The sequence below is a fragment of the Phacochoerus africanus genome, chromosome 1 (genome assembly GCF_016906955.1).
Source record: "Phacochoerus africanus isolate WHEZ1 chromosome 1, ROS_Pafr_v1, whole genome shotgun sequence".
NCBI classification, from domain to species: domain Eukaryota; kingdom Metazoa; phylum Chordata; class Mammalia; order Artiodactyla; family Suidae; genus Phacochoerus; species Phacochoerus africanus.
The window spans coordinates 245,761,853-245,786,949 of NC_062544.1; the positions used below are offsets into that span (position 1 = coordinate 245,761,853).

Sequence of the window (25,097 nt, forward strand, 5' to 3'; positions counted from 1 at the left end):
TAGTGTAGTGAGAAGGGCTTGGCCTTTGGAGCTAGTTTTAATCTTGCTTCCACCTTTTACTTACCAGTGTAGCCTTGGTAAATTAGGGACAGCACTAAACTTGTGTTTTCTCATTCACAAAAGGCAGTTACAGGAGCTCCTGCTGTGGCACAGTGGGACTGACAGTGTTTCTGGAGCACTGGGATGCAGGTTCAACCCCTGACCTGGAACAGTGGGTTAAAGGACCCAACATTGCCATAGCTGAGGCATAAATCTCAACTAGGGCTGGGATCTGATCCCTGGCCTAGGAAATCCACATGCTGCAGGGCAGCCAAAAAACAAAAAACAACATAAGGTGGTTACAGTACTCACTCCTGGAGTTGTTTTAAAGTTCAAAAAGAAAATATATATAAAGAACTTAATCAAATATTTAATGCTCAATAAATGTCAGCTGTTTCATTGTAATTATTGATAATAATGAAGTGAGCTAATATACACTATATATATGTATATATATTTACATTTTTTCAGTAATCATAGAAAGGTCTAATCCAATGATACACTAAGTATTCAGATTAGGCTTCATGGCATTATGTTGGGAAAATAATGACGCTGGAAAAAGTACATTGTGAAAATTTACTTTGTGATTAATCTATATAGGATAAATGCACTGTTTAGACCTACAGTATCTGAAGACAATTTCAAATTGAAAAAAAAATAAAACCCAATAAGCACAAACTAAAAAAAAAATAGCCACACACACAAAATAAAAATCTTTTCCATCATTATTAATCTTCTGTATTAACCTGGTACATTTGATTGAGTCCAAGAGATCAAGTTTTCTTCAAACATATTGGCTGGATATAAAGGAAACAAAATGGTTAAGGCAATGAAGATACAGAAAAACATTCTAATCAGGACTTCCCAGTTACAGGAACCCAGTTATACATGTTTGCAAAGTAAAAACAGTAAATGAGCAAATAGTAATATAACAATTCAAAAGGATTCCGCTTCAGCAGAATTTTGTATTTCTATAGTCAAGAGGTTTTTTTTTTTAAGCTAATTTCTAAATAGAATTTTTGAAATACGCTATATAATTTTTCTTAATAGTTACAAAAATATGTTTTGACTCTGAGTGAAGCAATTTCTAGAGAAAACACAATCCAAACCTGAGGCTAAAATCCCAAGTACATAAAACAGACATGTACACAATATTCCCAGGATTTGTGTAAACAAGGAGAGCCACTTAGTAAATGGTATTGGGTTTTGGTAATAGTATAATCCACTCTCATTAGGCATCTCCCTCTTGTACATTAATATGTGACATCATACTCTCAGATAACATTTCATAACGGAGTGAAATAAAATGCCCCTCCAGATTGCAACTGTAAGATAATCAGATTCTGTAGTGCTCATTATGACTGCAATTATGTAGCAAAACTCTCCAAATATAGTTCAGTTATTGCAGTTATTAATCATTCTGGTTTTGTCTCAAGTACTTGCTTTATAGCCTGCTGGATAGACTCCATTATTCTACAAGCTGAATGTCGAAAGTCAAACATGTGCATGTGAATCTGCTGTTCTAATGGCCTTTCAACATAATTTACCCTTTCAATTTGTATTTGTGAATACAAAAAAAAGTGGAGAAATAAAGCTAGTGTCAATAGAGTCACTGACCTTTGCAGTAAACAAGAGATAGTTCTTAACAAAAAACAACTTGGCAAATGAGAAATGTATTTTGTTAGCACTAGAAATAGTGTTTATAAGAAGTTAGTCTCAGAATACCAATCAGTTCTTACAGAAAAGGGAGAAAAAACTCTGAAAGAATCTATATATTTGATAGGAAAAAAAAATGACAAGAGGGCCAGCAAAGGTGCATTTTTAAAGGTTCAAAGCACCAAGATTATGGATGGAATGTATTTCTAACATTTAATGCATAAGACAATGTATCCTGATTAATTTAACTACAAAATGCCAAGTAAAAGACAGTAGATTTATTATGCAGAACAAACACCATCTGCACCATCTTAAATCATTACTATAGCTATATTTCCAGGAAAAAATACATTTGAAAAATTCCGAGATGCTAAAGTATCAGTTAAATAGAATTCCAAACAGACCTAGGGAAAGTGACTCCATTATTATTTAAATGTTAACCCGGAGAGAAAGTAGAAAAATAAATACAATAATACATTTATGTACTATCCATGCAATGGTTTACAAAAATGCTTATCAACAATTTCAAGTAGTTTGTGATTTTTTCAATTTGGCCACGTACATTGGGCCCCAGGCTTTCCCCTTATCTGGAATCACCAAAAGCCCACATTCCTGGCCAGTGGGTGCAAATGTGAAGTCTTGGGAGCAAGCTCTTGCCATTTCCTTAATGTCCACAGGCATGATGTTATTACAGGAGTTTAAAACTTCACTGATCACATCTTGATTTTCTGCCTTGGAAAGTGTGCATGTTGAGTACACAAGCAGCCCTCCAGGACGTAAGGCCTTAATTGCAGACCTGTGTATAATCAAGAAAATGCAGAAGATGAGTTAGGTACATTAAAAAGGAACTATGGGGGCTGAGAGTGAAAATGCTTACATACTCAAAATTAACCCGACTCAGACTGTAATAACTTTGGGCATTTTCTAGCCATAAAACTGTTTATATGTATCCCTGGATGACTGGGAAAATGATACTCAGACCAACTAACATGGGAAAGACAGAGAGTATATTTAGTTCATTGTTTTGTTCTTCTAAGGACAGGAGGAAGGAGATAAAGCATGGAATAATGGGTTTGTCTTTGAATATACTAACAGATAGCTGAGAAGGAGCATCTAAACTTCAGGAAAGGAGTAGGGCTCAGTGATAGTTGAAGTTATGGCAATAAATAGGATTTCCCAGGAAAAGAACAAGGGAAAAAAGTGAACTAAAGACAGACACTCAGGAGTTCCCACTGTGGCTCTGTGGGTTAAGAATCCTACGTTGTCTCCGTGAAGATGCAGGTTTAATCCCTGGCCTTGCTCAGTGGGTTAAGGATCCAGCGTTGCTGCAAGCCTCAGCGTAGGTGGCAGGTGCGGCTCAGATCCAGTGTTGCCCATGGCTGTGGTGTAGGCCAGCAGCTGCAGCTCTAGTTTCATTTGACCCCCTAGACCAGGAACTTCCATAAGCTGCAGCACAGCCATAAAAAGAAAAAAAGACACTCAAAGAATGCCTGTATGTAAAGAGAGGTAGAACGTAGAAAAAATTAAGAAGTCTTCTCCACATGAAAGTGAAGCTTCAGGGTAAAGATGGGAAGAAAGATTTGGGGTTTTTTTTTGGTTTCCGTTTTTTAAGGGAAAGTTCTGAACACATTTATAAATGCAGACCCAAGAGAGAAGCAGTCCCAAGGCTTCAGACTGCAAATGGAGGAGTTAACTTCAGAAAAAGGGGATTCCACCTCTTCACCTGAAAAAACACGGGCCCATGAATGGGGAGCCAAGACGTTTTAAGTTAAATGAAAGTTCATGATAGACAGCCTTGATAATAAGAGAAGCAAGGTCATCTCCTGAGAGAGAAAACTAGAAAAATTTTAGTCCTGCTGTTGTGGTTACCCTAGAACAATTAATTACTAATCAAAGAACTTTTTTTTTTTGAGAAATCATGTTCCAGAATCTTGACTGTATTGAGGAGTACAGTCACTTCGATCTCTCACCTAAACAACTAGAGCATATCCCCATAACTGAGGTTTATAATGAAGATCCACATCACTGAAATAAGTTCAAATTTTGTTTTCTATGTTCAGTTATAAAAGGATCAAAGAATTCTAAGTCAAGACAAGTAAACTGATAACAAGATTTTCTCTCCTCCCTCTTTCTTTAGATATCCTTAAATATAACATAAAAAATAAAAATAAGTACTAACTCAAAACGATAAAGTAAAAAGGACAGAAAGACTCTTTAACAGTGAATTTCAACACATTTCTGAAAGATGACAGAGGAGTGGTAGTGAAGGAACAGGGTGGAGAAAGGATGACAGTCACAGAGGGCATATAATTCTGATAGGGATGGAGTAGGAACAGGTAGTTGTAGACATCCTGATAAAGGACCATATTTAAAGAGGGAAACTTAGGGGACATTGGGAGATCACTGTAAGTTAATAAATTGCTCAAGAAAACCATCAGCACAAGGCAGGCTTCCTTCAGTTAGTGAAGCCTTGAGAATTGCCTCAGGTTACTGGGTGGGGGATGGGATTAGGCCTGCATTCATATTCAGACCAAGGGCAAGAGTTTGAGGACCACCCTTCTGCAGATTTCTTTTTTTTTTTTTTTCCCACTCTACAGCAAGGGGATCAAGTTATCCTTACATGTATACATTACAATTACATTTTTTTCCCCACCCTTTGTTCTGTTGCAACATGAGTATCTAGATAAAGTTCTCAATGCTATTCAGCAGGATCTCCTTGCACATCTATTCTAAATTGTGTCTGATAAGCCCAAGCTCCCGATCCCTCCCACTCCCTTCCCCTCCCATCAGGCAGCCACAAGTCTTTTCTCCAAGTCCATGATTTTCTTTTCTGAGGCTTCTGCAGATTTCAATACACACCTTACTGGATACCAAAGAGGAGCTACTACTCCCAGAAAGGAAGAGGCGAACTTTTCCAACCCCCATTCCCCTTGGATGATAAAACTGTAGCCCAAGGATCCTTGGGGAAGAGCTTCCTTGCCTGCCCACTTGCATCTCTCACAAGTGTCCTATCTTAATAAATCTATTTCTTGCCTATTACTTTGTCTCTTGCTGAATTCCTTCTGCGCAGAGACATGAAGAACACGAACCTCCGTGAGTCCAGACACAGGTTGAGAGATTCTAATTTAAAACCGTGGGTTCAAGTCCCAATCTGGGTTTGTGCCTGGGTTCAAGTCCCGGCACATGGGTTCAAGTTCCAATCTGGTTTTAGGTTAGTTAGGTTCAGGCCATTAATGCTGTCAGTTTCAATTCGATCTGCCAAACTACAGGGGGACCAGGAAAAGCAAGAGGAAATGTGATGGCGGTAAAAAAGTAAAAACAAAGATATTAATTCAAAACATACATAAGAAATCATGGATTGCAGATGCCAATATATGGCAAATCAGGCAGCCAGGTAAAAAGTTGGAAGGTTTTTATTTAAGAAAGTTGAATAGGGAGTTCCCGTCGTGGCTCAGTGGTTAACAAATCTGACTAGGAACCATGAGGTTGTGGGTTTGAACCCTGGCCTTGCTCAGTGGGTTGGAGATCTGGCATTGCCGTAAGCTGTGGTGTAGGTCACAGAGGCAGCTCAGATCTGGTGTTGCTGTGGCTCTGGCGCAGGCTGGCGGCTACAGCTCCGATTGGACCCCTGGCCTGGGAACCTCCATATGCTGCGGGAGCAGCCCTAGAAAAGGCAAAAAGACAAAAAAAAAAAGAAAGTTGAATAAACTACACCTAAGGCAGCTGTGGGTGTTTACCCCTCATGCCAAGGACATTTGCATTCAGCAAATCATCAACTGACATCACCAGGCAAAAAGTCTTAGGCCTAAAATAAACCTCCTAGTACTTTATTGTCCCATTATTAAATAAAAATGTACATGAAGGATAACTAAAGGTAAGAAATGCTTAGGCAATATGTGAGATAAAGAATAAAAGAAACATGTGTTCCCATAGTGGCTCAGTGGTTAACGAACTGGACTAGCATCCATGAGGATGAGAATTCGAGCCCTGGCCTTATTCAGTGGATTAAGGATCCCGTGTTGCTGTGGCTGTGGGGTAGGTCTGCAGCTACACCACAGCCACAGCAACTCTGACTGGACACCTAGACTGGGAGTCTGCTGTGGGTGCAGCCCTAAAAAAAAAAAAAAAAAAAAAAAAAAACCTAATAAATGCAGAAAGATCAGCAAAAATATAACAGCCACAAAACAATAATAAAATGCCACAAAACTGGACCAAGAAGAGGGCTCCTAGGAGTGAAATATATGTTTAAATAAAGAATGTTTTGTAGAAGTGTTTGGAAGTTAAGGTTGAAAAATCTTCCAAGAAAGTGGAACAACAGATTGAGTGAAAATGAGACAGGGATGTTCAATCAAGTAGGCTGAAATTTCAATGAAAAAGAAGTACTGGAAAGATAACATAAAGAACTTGAATCAGTGAAATAATGAGAATTTTTCAGTTCTATGAAAAGGACAGAAGTGTTCAGATTAGAATAACTCATCAAAGGCTAGAACATTCATTATTATTTATTCAGCATCTATTATGTTGCTGGACAGTTTTCTAGATGTTGGGTATACATCGAAATAGAACAACAAAAACACATCTTCATGAAGCTTACATTCCAGCTGAGGGAGATAGACTATAAAAAATAAGTAAGCCTATCATGGGCTGAACTGCATCTCCTCAAAAATCCCTGTGTTGAAGCCCTAACCCCCAGTACCCCAGAATATGTCTATATTTGGAGGTAACATCTCTAAAGATTTAACTGAGTTGAAATGAGGTCACTGGGATAGGCCCTAATCCAATATGTCTGCTGTCCCTGTAAGAAAAGGAAATTTGGACACAGAATTACAGAAGGAAGACCAAGTGAGGACACAGGGAGAAGACAGTCATCCAGGTAGAGAAGCCTCAGAAGAAACTACCCTGCGGACACCTTGATCTCAGACTTCTAGCTTTCAGAACTGTGAGACAATAAATTTGTGTTGGTTAAGCCATTCAATCCATGATACTGTGCTATGGTAGTCCTAACAAATTAACACAAAGTATTTACACATATACACACATATGTAAACATAATTATACATATATATACACACACACATACACATATGTGTGTATGTATATGTGTGTGTGCACGTGTTTTTCCCTCACCAAGCAATCTTCCAATTTTCTGCAAACAGTGACTGCAAGTCCTACAGTTTAATTCAATTCTGACACTATCCACCAGGAGTTGGTATCAAGTCCCACAGGATTATCCTTCAAATGCTAACTGCAAGTTCAAGTCTCTGGTATTTCTGACTCACTGGCTATAAATCAGGAATTTCCATAAGCCCCTTCTTCGGTTAAATAATTTGCTAGAATGGTTGTCACAATTCAGGAAAAACAGTTTACTTACTATATTACAGATTTATTATTAAAAGATCCAAGTCAGGAACAGCTAGATGAAGATGCACAGGGCAGAGTATGGGAGAGGGGTGCAGAGCTCCCATGTCCTCTCCAGGCATATCACCCTCCCAGCACCTCCTCACCATCCTGAAAGCCCTCCAAATCTCTTCAGTGATGGTTTTTTATAGAGACTTCATTAAGTAAGTGTAATTGATTAAATCATTGGCCACTGGTGATTGATCTCCATCTCCAGTTCCTCTCCCTTCCCTCAACAGGGGACAGTGAGCACTGAAAGTTCCAACCCTCTTAATCACACCATTGGTTCCCCTGACAACCTAGCAACCAGTTCCCCATCCTTAGGGGCTATTCAAGTCATCTCATTAACATAAACTCAGGTATGATTGAAAAGGGCTCTTTATGAATAATGGAAAGTTGCTCCTTTCACCCTTAGCAAAGCCAGATATTATAACAAAAGACATTCCCATCACTCTTATCATTTAGGGAATTCCAAAAGTTTTAGGAGTTCTGGCCTGGAGCCAGGATCAAAACCCAAATACATATTCAAATATCACAGTTTGCATATATTTTTTTACTTAGTGATAGGTTTTAATGAAGAAAATTAAATCAAGCTAAAAGGATTAGGAGTGCTTGAATGGTATGGGGGATTGCAATTTTAAGAAGGATAATCAAAACAGGATGACACTTCAGGAAGTGACATTTGAAAAAGACCTGAGGGGGAGGGAAGGAAGTGGGCCTCTTAGATATCTGAGGGAAGAGCATTCTACACAAGAGGAATAGCCTGTGCAAAGATCCTCAGAGGAGGCCAATGTGGCTATAGCGCAGGGAGGAAGTGGTGGCAGGATGAGATGAGATCAGAGAGCTAGGAGAGGGTGCAGAGGGTCTCTGCAATGTCAAAACTCCAAAACTGTCATAACACTGCCCAAACTCAAAGCTTATAATGAATAAAAAACATCCATATTTAGATGCATTATTGTTAATTTTTAGAACTTTGAGAACAAAGAGAAAATGCTAAATGCCTCCAGAGAGAAAAAAGGTCACCTATAAGGCTCCAGGAATCAGACTGACATTAGTGGAGTGGTAGTACCCTTCAAATCTTGGGGGAAAAAAGCAATTTAAAATGAGTGCTATTTATGGTCAAACTGTCAAATAAATATATAGGAGGGAGACAGAAACTTTCAGATATCTGATGACTCAGAAATTTTACCTCTAGCAAAATGAGGAGGTAAATCAAGAAAGAGAAGAAATGTGACACAGAAAACAGTGAAGGGAGTGAAGTCTCAGAATAATAACTGCAGGGGAGCCTTGAGAGGGTAACTACTCTAGAGAGAAGTGGGAAGGGACAGAAGAGATGAAAGGACTGAAAACTGAGAAAACCTTGAAGATCTGGTACATGCAACTGGGGTGGTGGAGTAATGGTGGGAAGAGGGAGAGGAAGGGGACAGGAGATAGGAGAGAGAGAGAGGCTGTCCCACCTAATTTGATTCTAAGAAAAACTTCCTCTTAGTGTCACTCTGATCATAACATTGAACCAACAGAGAAAGAAATTTAATTCTAACACAGAAGTCCATTCTGCAATGAACGACATTTACAGGATTAATCAATATATATTGATTATTGGTCCTCAATGTTCAGAATCATTCCGTAGACTAATCTTGGTAATGTTTCAGAACAGATTATAAAATCTCGGATATACTGTCAAAGCTTAACACCATATAAAGGTGCAGGTGTAAGACACTGGAAAGTAGAAGGAAGAAAGAAATGTCAGATCGGGTGGGGGTTAAATACTCTTATATTACAAAAAGGGAGACCAAGAGACATTGCCCCGATTATTTAAAAAAATAAATAAATAAAGCATGAAGTGTTTTAGAGGTATGTTTCCCCACTAACAGAACTGGAAAAGTAGATCCCAGTGTGCAATACTAAGTTTCCAAGCTGACTGAGGGAAAAACTGGAACAAGGCAAGAACACAGGCTGCAGAGTAGTGTGAAGAGGTAAGGGAGGTTTAAGTGAGATAAGCTCCAGGAAGAAGTCAGTGCAGGCACACCTTGGAGATACTGCGGGTTCAGTTCCAGACCACAATTAAGCAATGTCCCAATAAAGAGAGTTATCAATTTTTTGGTTTCTCTAGTGCACACAAAAGCTATGTTTACACTATATTATAGTCTATTAAGTGTCCAATAACATTATGGCTAAAAAACAATGTACATACCTTAATTAAAACATACTTTATTGATGAAAACTGCTAACCATCATCTGAGCCTTCAGTAAGTTATATTTTTGCAATAGTGACATCAAATATCATTGATCACAGATCACTGTAACAAATATAATTATAGGAGTTCCCGTCGTGGCGCAGTGGTTAACGAATCCAACTAGGAACCATGAGGTTGCGGGTTCGGTCCCTGCCCTTGCTCAGTGGGTTAAGGATCCGGCGTTGCCATGAGCTGTGGTGTAGGTTGCAGACGCGGCTCGGATCCTGCGTTGCTGTGGCTCTGGCGTAGGCCGGTGGCTACGGCTCCGATCAGACCCCTAGCCTGGGAACCTCCACATGCCGCGGAAGCGGCCCAAAGAAATAGCAAAAAAACAAAACAAAACAAAAAACAAACAAAAAACAAATTCAATTATAATGAAAAGTTTGAAATATTTCAAGAATTACCAAAAAGTGACACAGAGACACAAAATGAATAAAAGCTATTAGAAAAATGGTGCCAACAGATTAGCTAGATGCAGGGTTGTCATAAACCTTCAATTTGTAAAAACGAAATATCTGGGAAGCACAATAAAATGAGGCATGTCTGTAGTCAATGTCTAAAGTTGATAATAAATAAAATAATAAAGGATAAACATATTATTTAGAAGTTTGGGAGTGACCTGCAGAATAAATAAAGAACAAATAATTACAAGTGGTCACCTCTGAGTACTGAGACTAGGGGAAGAGAAAGGTAGGGATAAGTTATTTTTAACTGAAAGCTCACTCATACTGTTACCCATATGATATATTTCCATGATAACAAATTTAAAGGAAGCTATGTCAACAGGATAAACATCAGAAATTTTCCTAGAGAGGACTGTTGTTTATTTTTTTTAAGGAATAAACTCTCTAGAAAATGTATTCCCTAAGGTCCAGACAACTAATGATTTATGGTATCCAGTATTTGTAGTCTTCTCATGTATCTATTTATTAAAAAATATTTTGAGAGGTTCCCACCACTCTAGGGCTACTTAACCCTCAAGGGTTTGTTGTTAGTCGCTGAAAAAAAGCTTTTTATGTGTCTTCTTACTTCTTACTGTCCCCTAATATTCCCCACAGAAACAAAAACAGTTAGGATTCAGACACCAGAGATGTGAACCATTAATGGGATAACATTTCATGGAAGGAAGAATAATGGCCCCCCAAAATGTCCACAACCTAATACCCAGAACTTTTAAACATGTCACATTACTTGGCAAAACGTATGGGTAGATATGATTAAACTAAGGATTTTAAAATGAGAGATTACACTGGATTATCTGGGCCCAATATAACTACAAAGATCCTTACAAATAGAAAAGGGAGTCAAGAGTGTCAGAGAAAGACAGGTGATGACTGAAGCTAAGGTTGGAGTGTCAGGGTTGCTGGCCAAAGGCCATAAGCCAAGGAATGTGGGCTGTGTCTAGAAGCTGGAAAATATAAAGAAATCATTCTCCCTGTCTGAGTCTGTTTGGGCTGCTATGACAAAAATACCATACACTAGGAGTTTCTGCTGTGGTGCAGAGGGTTAAGAATCTGACTGCAGTGGCTCGGGTTACTCCAGAGGCCAGGGTTCAATCCCTGGCCTTGCACAGTGGGTTAAAGGATCCAGTGTTGCCTTGAGGCAGGTGCAGAGTAGCTTACAGCTGTGGCTGGGATTCAATCCTTGGCCCAGGAAATTCCATATTCTGCAAATGCAGCCATTTAAAAAAAAAAAAAAAAGAAAGAAAAAAACCACCCTAGACTTGGTGGTTTAAACAATAAACACTTATTTTTCACAGTTCTGGAGGATAGAAAGTCCAAGATTAAGGCATCAGCAGGTTCCACCTCTGATGTGGATACCTGCTTCCTGGTTCAGATATGACCACTGTGTCCTCTATTGGTAAAAGGGACTAGGGAGCACTCTGAGGTGTCTGTTGCAAGGGCACTAATCCCTTTCATGGGGGCTCTTTCTCATAACCTAATCACCTCTGAAAGGCCTAATATGATCATCTCTGGGATTAGGGTTTCAAAATATGAACGGGGGAGGGAGAGAGGCACAAACATTAAGTCTGTAGCACCACCCCAGAGCCTCCAGAAGAAAGGCTCCATCAGCTCCATCAGTGATTTTGAAATTTTGACCGCTAGAAGTTAAAGACACTAAATCTGTTGGGTTTTGTTTCTTTTTTGCTTTTAGGCACCTACAGTATATAGAAGTTCCCAGGCTAGGGGTCCGATTGGAGCTGAAGCTGCCAGCCTACACCATAGCCACAGCAATGCCAGATCCAACCATGTCTACGACCTACACTAGAGCTCACGGAAACAGCAACGCTGGATACTTAACCCACTGAACCAGACCAGGGATGGAACCCACATCCTCATGGATACTAGTTGGATTCATTACTGCTAAGCCATGATGGGAACTCCTAAATCTGTGGTGTTTTTTTTTTGTTTGTTTGTTTGGGTTTTTTTTTGTCTTTTTGCTATTTCTTTGGGCCGCTCCCACGTCATATGGAGGTTCCCAGGCTAGGGGTCGAATCGGAGCCGTAGCCACCGGCCTATGCCAGAGCCACAGCAACTCGGGATCCGAGCCGCGTCTGCAACCTACACCACAGCCCACGGCAACGCCGGATCGTCAACCCACTGAGCAAGGACAGAGACCGAACCCGCAACCTCATGGTTCCTAGTCGGATTTGTTAACCACTGCGCCACGACGGGAACTCCCTAAATCTGTGTTATTTTAAACCACCAAATTTGTAGTAATTTGTTATAGCGGCAATAGGAAACTAACACATACTTGGTGATAGTTTCCTTTGTTTTTTACAGTGACATACTGGATCATCAGTAGATTTTTGCTAAATTGTATAATTTACAACTACACTCATTTTGGATCATTTTCTACTGAATATAGCAATGCGTATATGATTTTCTTTTTAAAAAGTTAGATTATTGTACAGGGGATATATACAATTTGAATGTAGATAGCTTTAAACTCCCATTAAAAGAACTTATTTTAATCTTAGTACCACGATTAGCAAAGCCAACGCCTAATCAAGGAAATATGATTCTTTGTCATTACAGCTATACAAAAGTACAGAGAAGCCTCATCATTTATAAACACTATGTTACAGGCTTGATGCAAATTTAAATTAATTTCTATAATGTTGCAATGTTGGCTGATACTTTTGCTTTGTTTTTGCTCCAACATTCATAATTTAGCTTTCTAAAATTGGGTTGGTAAAACTTAACTGGTCACATTAATTTCGTAACAAGGAATTGTGTGTGGCAACACAAAAGCTTTTTTACAAACTAAGTTACTCTCACCATCCTATGGCAAATGTTAGAGTCCTATCAAATAGGTTGTTACTGTTTTGCTGCTGATGATTACTATTTAAATACCATTTTTGTCCTTTTGCTTATAGTAGTTATAGATTTGAAAAATGCCGTGATTTTGTATTCAAAGATTAAGGAAAACAAGTAATATGAAAAAAAACTCACTCCCAGAGTTCATATAGCCAAATCTTTTGTACACTGAGGATTATTTTATTTCATAATGCCAAAAAGAAATAATTTGCTTCTATAACAAGTCACACGTATTTTGAAATAGCCCATAAGAACCAATTAATTATTATACTAATTAATTTGGATATTTCATCTAAATCATAAAAGAGGCCTTTTTAAAAGGCTTTTTAAAAACTTTCCTTTTTTAAAGGAAAGTCAGTAGTGTGAGAGAACTATTGTGTTGCTTCAGGAGAGAAAATGACAAACAAAGATAACAATAACAAACATATTGCTTAGTAGGTTGCAACAAGTCCAGAAAGAATTTTAAATTCTAGAGGGGTGGGGGACATTTAGAAGTTAAACCTGAGTAATACTAATAAACTCACAAAGTTGTGGTAATGATCACATAAAAAGATAAGTCAGGATTAGAGAAGAAAAGCTATACATGTTCGATCTGAGGTCTGGTAGAAGGCAAAAAGGTTCTCCATGCCTGAATAAATTTCTGTGCCATGCAGGTATTTTTTTGTTTTGTTTTATTTTGTTTTCTTTTTAGGGTCGCACCTGCAGCATATAGAAATTCCCACGCTAGGGGTCAAAACAGTGCTGCAACTGCAGGCCTATGCTACAGCCACAGTAACCCTGGATCTGAACCAAATCTGTGATCTACGCCCAAGTTCATGGCAACACCAGGTCCTTAACCCACTGAGTGAAGTCAGGGATCAAACCCCCATCCTCACAGATACTAGCCAGGTTCATAACCCATTGAACCACGACAGGAACTCCTTTTTTTTTTTTCTTTCTTTCTTTTTTCTTTTTTTAATAAAGGAAGTAAAACTAAACAACTAACTAAGCAACATCCATTTTGGCATAATGGTACCCTCTGCTAACCTTCTCCAAATGAGCTGTGTATCTTGGCTTCTCAAAAACTCTAAGTTTCATGGCTTAACAAGATCCTGAGTAATGGGATATTTTTCACTTGTGCTATAACACTATATTGCATGAAATTACAAGTTGAATTAAGACAGGCTTCTTTACTGTTAGTTATAACTGATGGCAGAGAGATAGTCAGCAGAGCTTTCTAATCATACTTATCAGAAGGCAGAAAAAGATGTTATGACTACAGTAGATGAAACAAAAGTATTATTTTGATAAGACTAGGTAGAAGGCTAATTTAATACTTTAAACTGAAATGGGAAGTAGTAGACATTATCTCAGGTTTTACATATTATTCGATACACGAGGTCCAACTATAATGCAAAGCTAGGGGAAGTACTTTTAAAGGAAGAAGAATTGCCATGTAATATAATTGTTCTATCATTTCCCCAAAACACATATTCCCATCAGAAGCCTCCCACCTAAGTGCTGATAGGGCTTAACCCTACTTGAAATATGAAATATGATTCTATCTCATAACATTACTATAGAAATAAAGTTGATCCTGATTAATTGGATAGCATATTATAGAGTGGGAAATGCTTTTACCACAGTAACCCTAACAGAAAATAAATGATGGCTTTCTTGCCATAGAAGTTACTCCAGATACTCTGTTGCTTTATGACAGATATTGGCTGTACACATTTTTCCAAATCTTTGATTGTCTTTCAGTATATTATGGAAGAGGCTGAGATGCATTTTGTGCTTAAACCACCTAGTTAACAAAGCAGCTCGAAGCAACACAAAACATATTCTTACAAGAGAAACGATTAAATAAAATATAATGGTGTTTTTTTGTTTTGTTTTGTTTTTTATGGCTGCATGCACAGGATATGAAAATTCCTGGGCCAGGGACTGAATCTGAGACACAGCCGTGACCTACACTGCAGTTATGGTAATGCTGGGTTCTTTAATCCCCTGAGTTGGGCCAGGGATCAAACCCATGCCTCCACAGCAACCTGAGCTGCTATAGTCAGATTCTTAACTCACTATGCTAGAGTGAGAACTCTACTAGAATTTAATGGTAAATTAAATTTTCCTCACTTACAAATAGAAAACCTTTTTTTGTTTTGTTTTGTTTTTTGGGGGGGCCACACCCAAGGCATATGGAGATTCCCAGGCTAGGGGTCGAACCAGGGGCTGTGGCTGCCAGCCTACACCACAGCTCATGACAATACCAGATCCTTTAATCCACTGGACGAGGCCAGGGATTGAACCTGTATCCTCATGGATGCTCGTTTCCACTGAGCCATGACAGGAACTCCACAAACAGAAAATCTTAATTGATTTTTGGCAGTTCACAAAGTAGACCTGAAGGGCATTTAGAGGTGCACTGTCTCTTACACTCCATCATGAAATCCAGAAAGTTCTGCAAACTACCGCTTTCTTTATAAGTTTGTGGCAGATTCAATTGGCCTCAAAATTTGACCTAAATTGATATAAAGCTATTTATGGTCAAGACTGAGCCCACGTGGTATAACTACTCAAATGTTTTGCTGTAGACATATTAATGTTTGATTACAGGGTGCTATTCCAGATCCTATTGAGGGAAGTGGATGATGTGATGCAACAAATACATACAATTTCACTTAAAAAAAAAATCGGAATTCTGAAACACATCTCACCTCAAAGATTCTGAAGAAGATTACGGACTTGTACTTTAGGTTCAAATGAATTACAATGTAAAGCTATATAAGATATCTTCTGTACTGTATATACATGACAAAGTTATCTGACATTTAGTTATCTGAAGAAAACTTAATTTTATTACTTTACAAATAAATCATTTAAATGTTAACTTTAAAATGCATCAGGTAAGCAAATCTGAAATCTATATTAAGAGTCTATCAATATTTTCTTATTCTAATAGATGAAAGAAAAAAAAAACTGCACTGTTTTGTGTTTTCTCAGTACACCATAGGTCCTTGCCTACAGCAAGCCCTCTCAAAAGTGTTTTGATTTGTATGTTTGTATTTTTAAAAGTGCACTTTGCACAATCAAAAATAAGGCCATTTTTTCAGGAGTTTATTTTGTATTTTTTTTTTAGTGCTTTTCATGAATTTCTCTATCCTTGAAAGATCTGCTTAGAGAAAAGCAGAGAATCAAGCCCCAAGAGCCATTTATAATACCAGCTTAGAAACAAGACAGAACATGTTGCTTTCCCAGGACAAAAAGACAGACCACTTTAATGCTTCCAGACTAGTTCATGTAGTCTTACAATTACCAACAAGTAAACACGACCAACAAAAATAAAAGAAAAATGATTATCTGATTTAACACCATAAAGGAAACAAAGTATTTTCTTAAGGAATGCAGAAGTTCAATGACCTTTTAAAACTACAAACAAACAAACAAAAAAAACCCAAAATGCTTGGAACCCTGACAGTTATCAAAGTTTCAAAGGGAAGGTTATTTAAAACTTAACCAAAATTGAAAACATGATACAGAGTGTGCCATTTTTCCTCTGGCAAATCTCTAAGTTTCAGAGATTGTTATTTTTACGAATAGCTATTAAAACCTAATACATTTTAAAAAATATAAATTTCATTTTTCTGGTCTATTCTTCTGGGCCTTGATTAGAAATTTTGCATTCTGTTGGAAGGGTCAGTGTTAATTAGATCACCAAATTTAACTGTTTTCTGCATTTAAAAAGACCAGAGCCCAAACCACAGAAGAAAACAATCAGCATAGCTATAGTGCCATCTTTTGACTAAAGCAGTAAAATGATTTTTCCCCTTTCATACTAAGGCCTCATGATTTAACATCAAAGAATAAACATTTTTTTCTATCTTCCTATAACATGTCTGAAGTTACAGACACTGTCTCCTACAATAACTTCTGGTGCAGAAATAAAGCAATCATACATATCTGTATTCTTGAAAAATTAAGATTATAGCTAAACATTACTGTGATTAATACATTTATTCCTCACCTTTCTTCATGTTCCTTCTACCATAATTAAAGTATCAAGGTGACAAACACCATTCTTTCAGATGTAAATATGGGGAAGCAACCAAGTGAAATAGACTTAAAAATGCCTTTATTTACACACTATTAGCAAGCTAGTTTCTCTTAGAAACCCTAGCATTAAATATTTCTTTTTAAACATGTGGAGTTCCCATTGTGGCTCAGCGGTTAACAAACCTAACTAGCATCCATGAGAATGCAGGTTAGATTCCTGGCCTTGTTCAGTGGGTTAAAGATTCGGCATTGCTGTGAGCTGTGTAGGTGACAGACGCTGCTCCAGTCCCGCATTGCTGTGGCTATGGGGTAGGCCAGCTGCTGTAGCTCTGATTCAAGCCCCAGCCTGAGAACCTCCATATGCTACAGGTGTGGCCCTAAAAGACAAAAAGACCAAAAAAAAAAAAATTTAAATAAAAAATTTAAAATGAGCATAGAAGCATCACTGTTCCATTTGATCCCTTGTAACCAATTAATATTCAATGTTCCAGAAATTCCACACAAGGGTACTTGCAACATATATAAAAACAGTTACATAATTGATAATGTGAACAATTTATGAAAACTACTGGCAGTTTTTATATCTTACTGTCCAAATGACAAAAACTAAATTCAAAACTGAAAAGGTGAAATCCTTCCAGAGGACACTACACACATATTCCTCCATGAGGAAATTCTTGCTCTTGAAAAGACAGAAAACTCCTGAATTCACAAGAACATGTATTTGGTCCAAGAATCCAATGAGACATTGATTCCTAAGTTAACCAAGGGAAGGACAAGTGATCACCTAACTAATAATGTTATTTTATGTTTATTTAGTGCTTAATTTAAAGAGCATTTCACACATGGAGTGTTAATAAAACCTTATGAGGTGTATAGGGTAAATAGTCCAATCCAATTTATCAAAGGGAGGGTCGCAAAGACTCAGTGACTTCCCTGAAGTTACGCAGCTAATTAATGCAGCACAAAGACTGCCACCCTAATCTAATACCAGGAAAAGGATTGCAAGCTTTACTACTGCTGTATACCCTGAAGCAAACATTATGACTGCTAAAATAAGTATGGAATCTGGGGCAATAAGATAGGATGACGCATGCGTTTTTATTATTCCAACTGTCCTAAATACTCATTGAGAGTAAAGAACAACTATAGACTTTTAGGTGCTTTTAATATAAAGGAACTAAGAATTAGAAGGTCTGAAACTATGACCTGAGAATCTGGCCTACCAGCTCCTTTTATAGCGCATGCAATCTTCACCTATTAAAGGGCTATTGCACTGAATTTATGATGAGGAAGTGAAAGCAAATACCTCATACTGAAGCATAATTTGAACCTCTTCAGACTGACATCAAAATCATAGTTTTAAAGAATTTGAACAAAATCTTTAACGCTTAGAAACTCAAAGGTAGTTACTCCTTCCTTAAATTCCAAATAATCTGGAGTAATTTGATGGTTATTCCAAATTCCAAACAATCTGATAATTTCTTTAAGTAAATTGTTTCCATAACTCCACATGGTAGGTTAAGGTATGTTTTCCTCAGAAGCTTGTTGATAAAATGAATACAAAGCCAACCTAAGTTGGTTTATTTTCAGCCTTCATCTCATCATACTGTTTGATGCTGCGATTCATCCTGAACTTTAAGAAACTTTCTCCCATTAGACGTCTTGGACACTACTCTGTTAATTTCTTACTTCTTTGAAGTTCCTTTTTAGCCTCCTTATCTACATTTCCTCTTCTTCCTATTCCCTAAATCTGAGTCTTCCCTATAACTTTATCATCCTTAGTTTATCTTCTGTCCTAAAGTTATGTTTTACATAAGTTATCTCATTCAATGTTTCAATTAATTTCTGAGATAAGAATTATTATTCTCATTTTGTGGGTGAAGTAACTAAGACACAGGGGTCAAGCAACGTGTAAATGCCCAAATCAGGATTCAAACCCATGCAATAGAGCTCTACAGCTCATGCTCTTAACCAGTTATCCTTGACACCTTTTTGTTCCCACTCCAGAGTCAGTGAGTCACAAAATACTCTCCATTCTCGATTGAAAATATCTTACAAATCTGATCACATATCTCTACTCCCCTCTCATTCATGTAGTTAAGGCCTTTGTTACCTACTTTTTTTTTTTTTTTTGCTTTGCTTTTTAGGGCCGTACCCATGGCATATGGAGGTCCCCAGACTAGAGGTCACATCAGAACTGTGGCTACCCATCACAGGCATAGCCATAGCCACATCCATGCAGGATCTGAGCCATGTAAGCAACCTACACCACAGCTCATGGCAATGCCAGATCCTTAACTCCACTGAGCAAGGCCAGGGTTCGAACCTGCCTCCTCATGGATGCTAGTCAGATTCGTTAACCATTGGGCCACGGCAGGAATTCCTCTCATCTACTTCTTGATTACTAATAAATCTTTCCAACCTGTTAAAGGATTTTTTTGTTAAAGGATTTTCATGTTAATTTTTTTTTGCATACTCCAGGGTTATCTGATCAAAGGATTTCCAGCTGGTGACAGATACTTCTAATTGTTCTTCAATATCTGTTCTCACTTCCTTCTGTGGTAATAGAATTTTTTTTGGTTTTGTTTTGGTTTGTTTTTTGTTTTTTTCCTTTTTAGAGCTGCACCTGTGGCATATGCAAATTCCCAGGCTAGGGGTTGAATCAGAGTTGCAGCTACCAGCCTACACCATGGCCACAGCCATAGCAATAAGGGATCGAAGCCACGTCTGCAACCTATACCAGAGCTCATGGGAATGCCAGATCCTTACCCACTGAGCAAGGCCAGGGATCAAACCTGCATCTTCATGGATACTATTCAGGTTCATAACCTGCTGATCCATAATGGGAACACCCAGCAATGGAATTTTTACTTGGGCACAACTAAGGCTAATTTCCTAAACTGCCTTTCACTAAAGGTAGTCATATGACTAAGTCTGACCCAAACGGTGTGAATGGAAATAATGTGAGGTGTGCTGTTGTGCTCCTTCCTAGTGGTTGCAATGCAAATTAAACCTAAGAGTTGGGATTATCACTCTGGACTATGATGTAGAAGATAGACAGGGCCTGGATCCCTGATGATTGTGAAGATTCGTAATAAATTCATCATACCATCTCACTAGATGCTTAGTAAGTTCTAACGCTTACATAAATTATTTTTCAATTCCCTTTTAACCAGGAGAATTTTATCATCTCTCCAGACCCCACTTCAAACCTCATATAATCTCTGAAACTTTCACTGATTCCCCATGGAATACTTTCCTCTTCTGTTTTACCCAAGCAATAAATTTCCAGCTCCCTGAAATATATATTCATTTTGTATATTTTGGCCATGCCCATGGCATATAGAAATTCCCAGGCCAGGGATCAAACCCACACTACAGCAGTGACCTGAGCTACAGCAGTGATAACGCCAGATCCTTAACACACTGCACTACCAGGGAACTCGCAATTTGTATTTTTTATAGATAGTACAACTGGAAAGTATATCCTCAAAATATATTTATTATAATACATGAATGAATGAATGTTACCTTAATCAAGAGGTGGCTCAACAAGAGAACTTTTCAGTGTAAAATACAGGAAAATAGTGAATTGCAACTAACACTCAAAAATTCTGAGTAGGGAACAGCTCAAGCAACCTACAACTCTTACATTATAGAACAGATGGAAATAGTAGAGGCCAGAGGCTTTATTTAGAAAAAAGTAAATAAATAAAGCTTTTGGCAACAAGTAATTTATAAAAATGAGAAAAAAAAAGATTTTTCCTCTTGCCAATGACAAACTCCTACAAAAAGTAAAGCAATTTGTTAATGAAGGTTACTGCTTAGCAATCATGCTCTCATTTCTTTTCTTTTCTTTTTTTTTGGGGGGGGGGGGGCTTTTTACCTTCTCTTGGGCCGCTCTCGTGGCATATGGAGGTTCCCAGGCTAGAGGTCCAATTGGAGCTGTAGCCACCGGTCTACACCAGAGCCACAGCAACGTAGGATCCGAGCCACATCTTCGACCTACACCACAGCTCACAAGCAATGCCGGATCCCCAACCCACTGAGCAAGGCCAGGGATCGAACCCGCAACCACATGGTTCCTAGTCGGATCCATCAACCACTGCACCACTATGGGAACTCCCATGGTCTCATTTCTCATTGAGTGGAACAGTTTGGTAACTTTTTAGTAAGTGAATGTGACTCTATAGAAAACCATTGTTGCTATTTTAAAACTGAGATATGTGGTAACAAAAATGCTGTTAAGACATATTTAAAAACGCATGTTATCCCTGACACTGCCTTTCTAGTAACCTAAGGGAAACAAGGGAGGCTAGGGGTGGTGGGGAGGAGGACAGGCAGTCTGATTTAAAAGAAAGAAAGAGGAGTTCCCGTCGTGGTTCAGTGGTTAATGAATCCGACTAGGAACCATGAGGTTGCGGGTTAGATCCCAGGCCTTGCGCAGTGGGTTAAGGATCTGGCGTTGCCGTGAGATGTGGTGTGGGTTGCAGACACGGCTCGGATCCCGGAGTTGCTGTGGCTGTGGCGTAGGCCAGCAGCTGCAGCTCTGATTCGACACCTAGCCTGGGAACCTCCATATGCCGTGGGAGCGGCCCTAAAAAAGGCAAAAAGACAAAAAAAAACAATAAATAAATAAATAAATAAATAAATAAATAAATAAAAGAAATCTACTCTTTAAAATTATGTATTAGCCTAATTTGATGTACCAACAGAAATATTTTAATTACTACAAGATGGTTTAACAAATAATAAATGGTAAAACCACCTTTAACTAATTATTATGAGCTCCATAAAGCTTTTATCTCTAAGTACTTTCTTTTTGTCTGCCCTCACCCTAAATGTTTAATTCCACTACATTTTATATCTCTTTTTCCTTTAACCATTTCAGGGAGTTCTGTTTCATTTACTTTTTCTTACCATTTCATATACGTCTTTCCACGTTGTATTTTTGGCTTCTAGTATTCCTTTCTAATTTTTCTATTTTTGTTCCTTTTCAGCAATTCCCATTTATTTCATTTTCCCACTGCCTGTTTCTCAATATATCACTTTGTATCAGTTTACTACTTTTGCTGGCAAACAGCAGCCTAGGCAAGAAGGCAAATAAAAAAAATCTCTACCACAATTATGTTCTACAACCAAAGAAAACGTTATAGTGAAAAGCTGAAGTTCATGTACAATCTGTCAAATAAATGCAGATGCAAAATTAAGTTTCAGGTATTATAAGCATCTAAAACACAGATATTTCTAGGTTGATAGTTACCCAGTGCTATCTTCAGTTTCAAAAGTATTTTTTTACAAGCCTTGAGGGTAATCTTCACTGTGCTCACAGTAAGTAATCAAATTTCTAGATATTAAACTATTTATTATCAAAGAAGTTCTGTAAATTCAAGATAAAGAAATCTGACCAAGTTTGCTATTTTCAGAGACACCATACCCAGCAGCTATTCCTTTGTCAGACTAAGAAACAAAACTATGCTGATAATTATCTTCTCTCTACTGGCAGTAAGTTTTTACCTTGAAGAAGAGATATTTTTTATATAGTACCTGAAGAGCAGAGTAATGACACTAGACACTCCTGAAATAGATTATAAATGACAAGTTTTAACATATTTATTATCAGTTTCTACTTGTACAAAATGTACAAGTTTAGAACATCTTCTCAACAGTTAATTACCTTATTAAGATGGTATTGGAAGGTAGGTTAGGAATTAAAAACTCTGTGCTAAGATTAAACATGAAGAATCCAGTTTCACGTTGCTCAAATCACAGAAGAGTGATGAAAGACCACTTTAGCCTGCCAAATTTTAAGATAGGGTCTTTGATTCACTCTCAGGTGCAATCTCTTCACTCAATCAAAAAAAGAATGAAAAAGCTTTCAAGAAAACCACCAGAATTTACTTGATTTTCGTCCATGGCAAATGTGTTTATAAATGAATAGAGACTGCTTATGATTTAAAGGAATGTTTCAGATTTTTTTTTTTCTTTCAGTAACAAGAAACTTTCTTCAAAAAAAAAAAAAAAACCAAAAACCTATAGGTTTAACCAGATGGAAATACCATGGCTCCACTTGGATTTGCTGTGGTGAATTAAGAGGCTCTCCTGGTCATCCCTCAAGATATTTCCTAAAACAATGCCAGAGAACCCTTAGCATTTACAGAGTAGAGTCTGAAAATCACAGTCCTCTAAATAATTCTTTGGAGGAAAACAATAGTTATCTCTACTAAAGAATGAAATCATTTGATTCCTGCGGTGGCCAGGTTATAAAAGAATTGAAAGCCCATAAAGTTTACTAAAGGCATTTTAGTAACTCCATTTAGGTCAATAGCATGGCAAGTTTCAAATACCTGTAGCAAGTGTCAGAATGAGGCCAAGCGCCAGAAAGACCTTTCTGATGGAAGAAAAAAAAGTCACAGGGACTCCTGAAGGATATGCTGGTATAATCTTGCTTTTTCAGCCTTAGGTCAAATCCTTTGGATCCTAAAGGTCATTGTTCCCAGCAGAAAGAAGATTCAGAAGATCCAGTGGAGGCAAAAATAACATAGATAACCAAGTAACAATTAGGACTACTCAAATGACAAAGAAGTACTTCCTCCCAAGTCAAAAATAGTCAGATCATCCTCTCCTACACTTTTTAGCCACTATATAGAAATCTTAAAAAAAAGTTCAATTTTTAAATAGAAAACTTTATGTGCTCCCATTTTGCAAAAATTTATAATATACTTATCATTAAACTTATTTTCTCAGTTTCATTTTGTTTGATATCCATTAGAGGCTTTCTTACACTATTAAGAAAAAATGATTTACATTCTTGTTAACAACAGTGATAATTTTACAAAGTGAAACAACTATGGTGAGCTAATGAAATGCTTAAGTGCCATTTTATTGGGAATACCATTATGTTCTAACATGAACCCGTTAATCATGACTCACCTCAAAAATTTCAATAACTTCCCAACTAGCTTTCCTTTCTCTGCAGTTTTCTTCCTGAAACTCTATATGGAATCAACAAACCTTTATAATATAAATGTAACCATGTTACTCCATTATTAAAAATACTTCAGCAGCTCCCAATGTATACATAACAGTTAAGTTATAGAATAAGCTATTCAAACTAAACATTATTCAAAAGCACAGACATCACAAATAGAAGCGGTACTGTTCTAGCTCAAGACTAAATAGGGAGAATAGAGACCCATTTTTAATAGTCAAAATAGGATAGCCTCTAAGGGTTCTAAAGTTAGTACAAAAACCACTAACAAAACAAAATTTGTATGCTACTAATAACATGGTCTTCAAATAAAGTGAAACTTGACAGAAGCTACAAGGAGAAAAGTAGACATCCAAATCAAACACATGTATTCAACAACTGACTGAAGAATCAGGGTTTTTTTAGGTAATACCATAAAGAATTTGAATTAAAAAATTAACAAATTTCACTGAATGGACACTTCTAGGACACTGCACTAGTAAACAAATGTAAAATTCACATTCTCCTCAAAGCTATATAAAATATTTACAAAACTGACCTAATATAGGGCTCTAAAGCAAGCAAAAATAAATTTCAGAGGGCTGACATAAAGTAGCATATGTTTCCTGATTATGGTAAAAAAAAAAATAATAAAATAATAAGATAACCAGAAAATCCTCATTATGTTTGAAAATGGAAAAAAAAAAAAACCTTACAATTAAAAAAAATGAGCAAAGTTTCAAATACTGGATCTTGATAAAAATTTGACAAGGAAAGTCTCAGAAAAGATTGATTAACAAAAATCAGGAGTTCCCGTCATGGCGCAGTGGTTAACAAATCCGACTAGGAACCATGAGGTTGCGGGTTCAGTCCCTGCCCTTGCTCAGTGGGTTAAGGATCCGGTGTTGCCGTGAGCTGTGGTGTAGGTTGCAGACGCGGCTCGGATCTCGTGTTGCTGTGACTCTGGCATAGGCCAATGGCTACAGCTCCGATTCGACCCCTAGCCTGGGAACCTCCATATGCTGCGGGAGCGGCCCAAAGAAATAGCAAAAAGACAAACAAACAAACAAACAAACAAAAAAACAAAAATCAAAAGAAGACATCATTATAAAACCTGCAGATATTAAAGAGATATTAAGGAGATCTTGTGCACAACTCTCTGTCAACAAATTGACAGACTTGGATGAAATGAGAAAACTACTAAAAACAAACAAAACCAAATAAAACCTCCAAAACTCATGGAACTGATTCAAGAAGAAAGAGAAAGAAGAAAGAAAAAACTTAAAGTCATATAACCAATAAAGAAACTATATCAATACTAAAAATTCATCTTACTAAGAAAACTTCAGGCCCACATGGCTACAACTGCAGGTTCTATCAAACATTCAAGGAAAAAATAATAGCACTAGCAATATTACATAAACTATCCCAGAGTATATAAAT

General features: G+C 37.5%; 1 protein-coding gene across 1 annotated transcript in view; it reads right to left on the reverse strand.

Annotated features, from left to right (window-relative positions):
* Window positions 1-754: 754 nt before the first annotated feature.
* The window catches only part of NSUN3 (NOP2/Sun RNA methyltransferase 3), a 58,468-nt gene continuing 34,125 nt past the window's right edge, over window positions 755-25,097 (reverse strand). Inside the window, exon 6 of the mRNA XM_047794265.1 lies at window positions 755-2,491. Within this exon, the coding sequence (XP_047650221.1) occupies window positions 2,221-2,491 (271 nt within the window). The 3' untranslated portion in view covers window positions 755-2,220. The remainder of the gene's footprint in view (window positions 2,492-25,097) is intronic.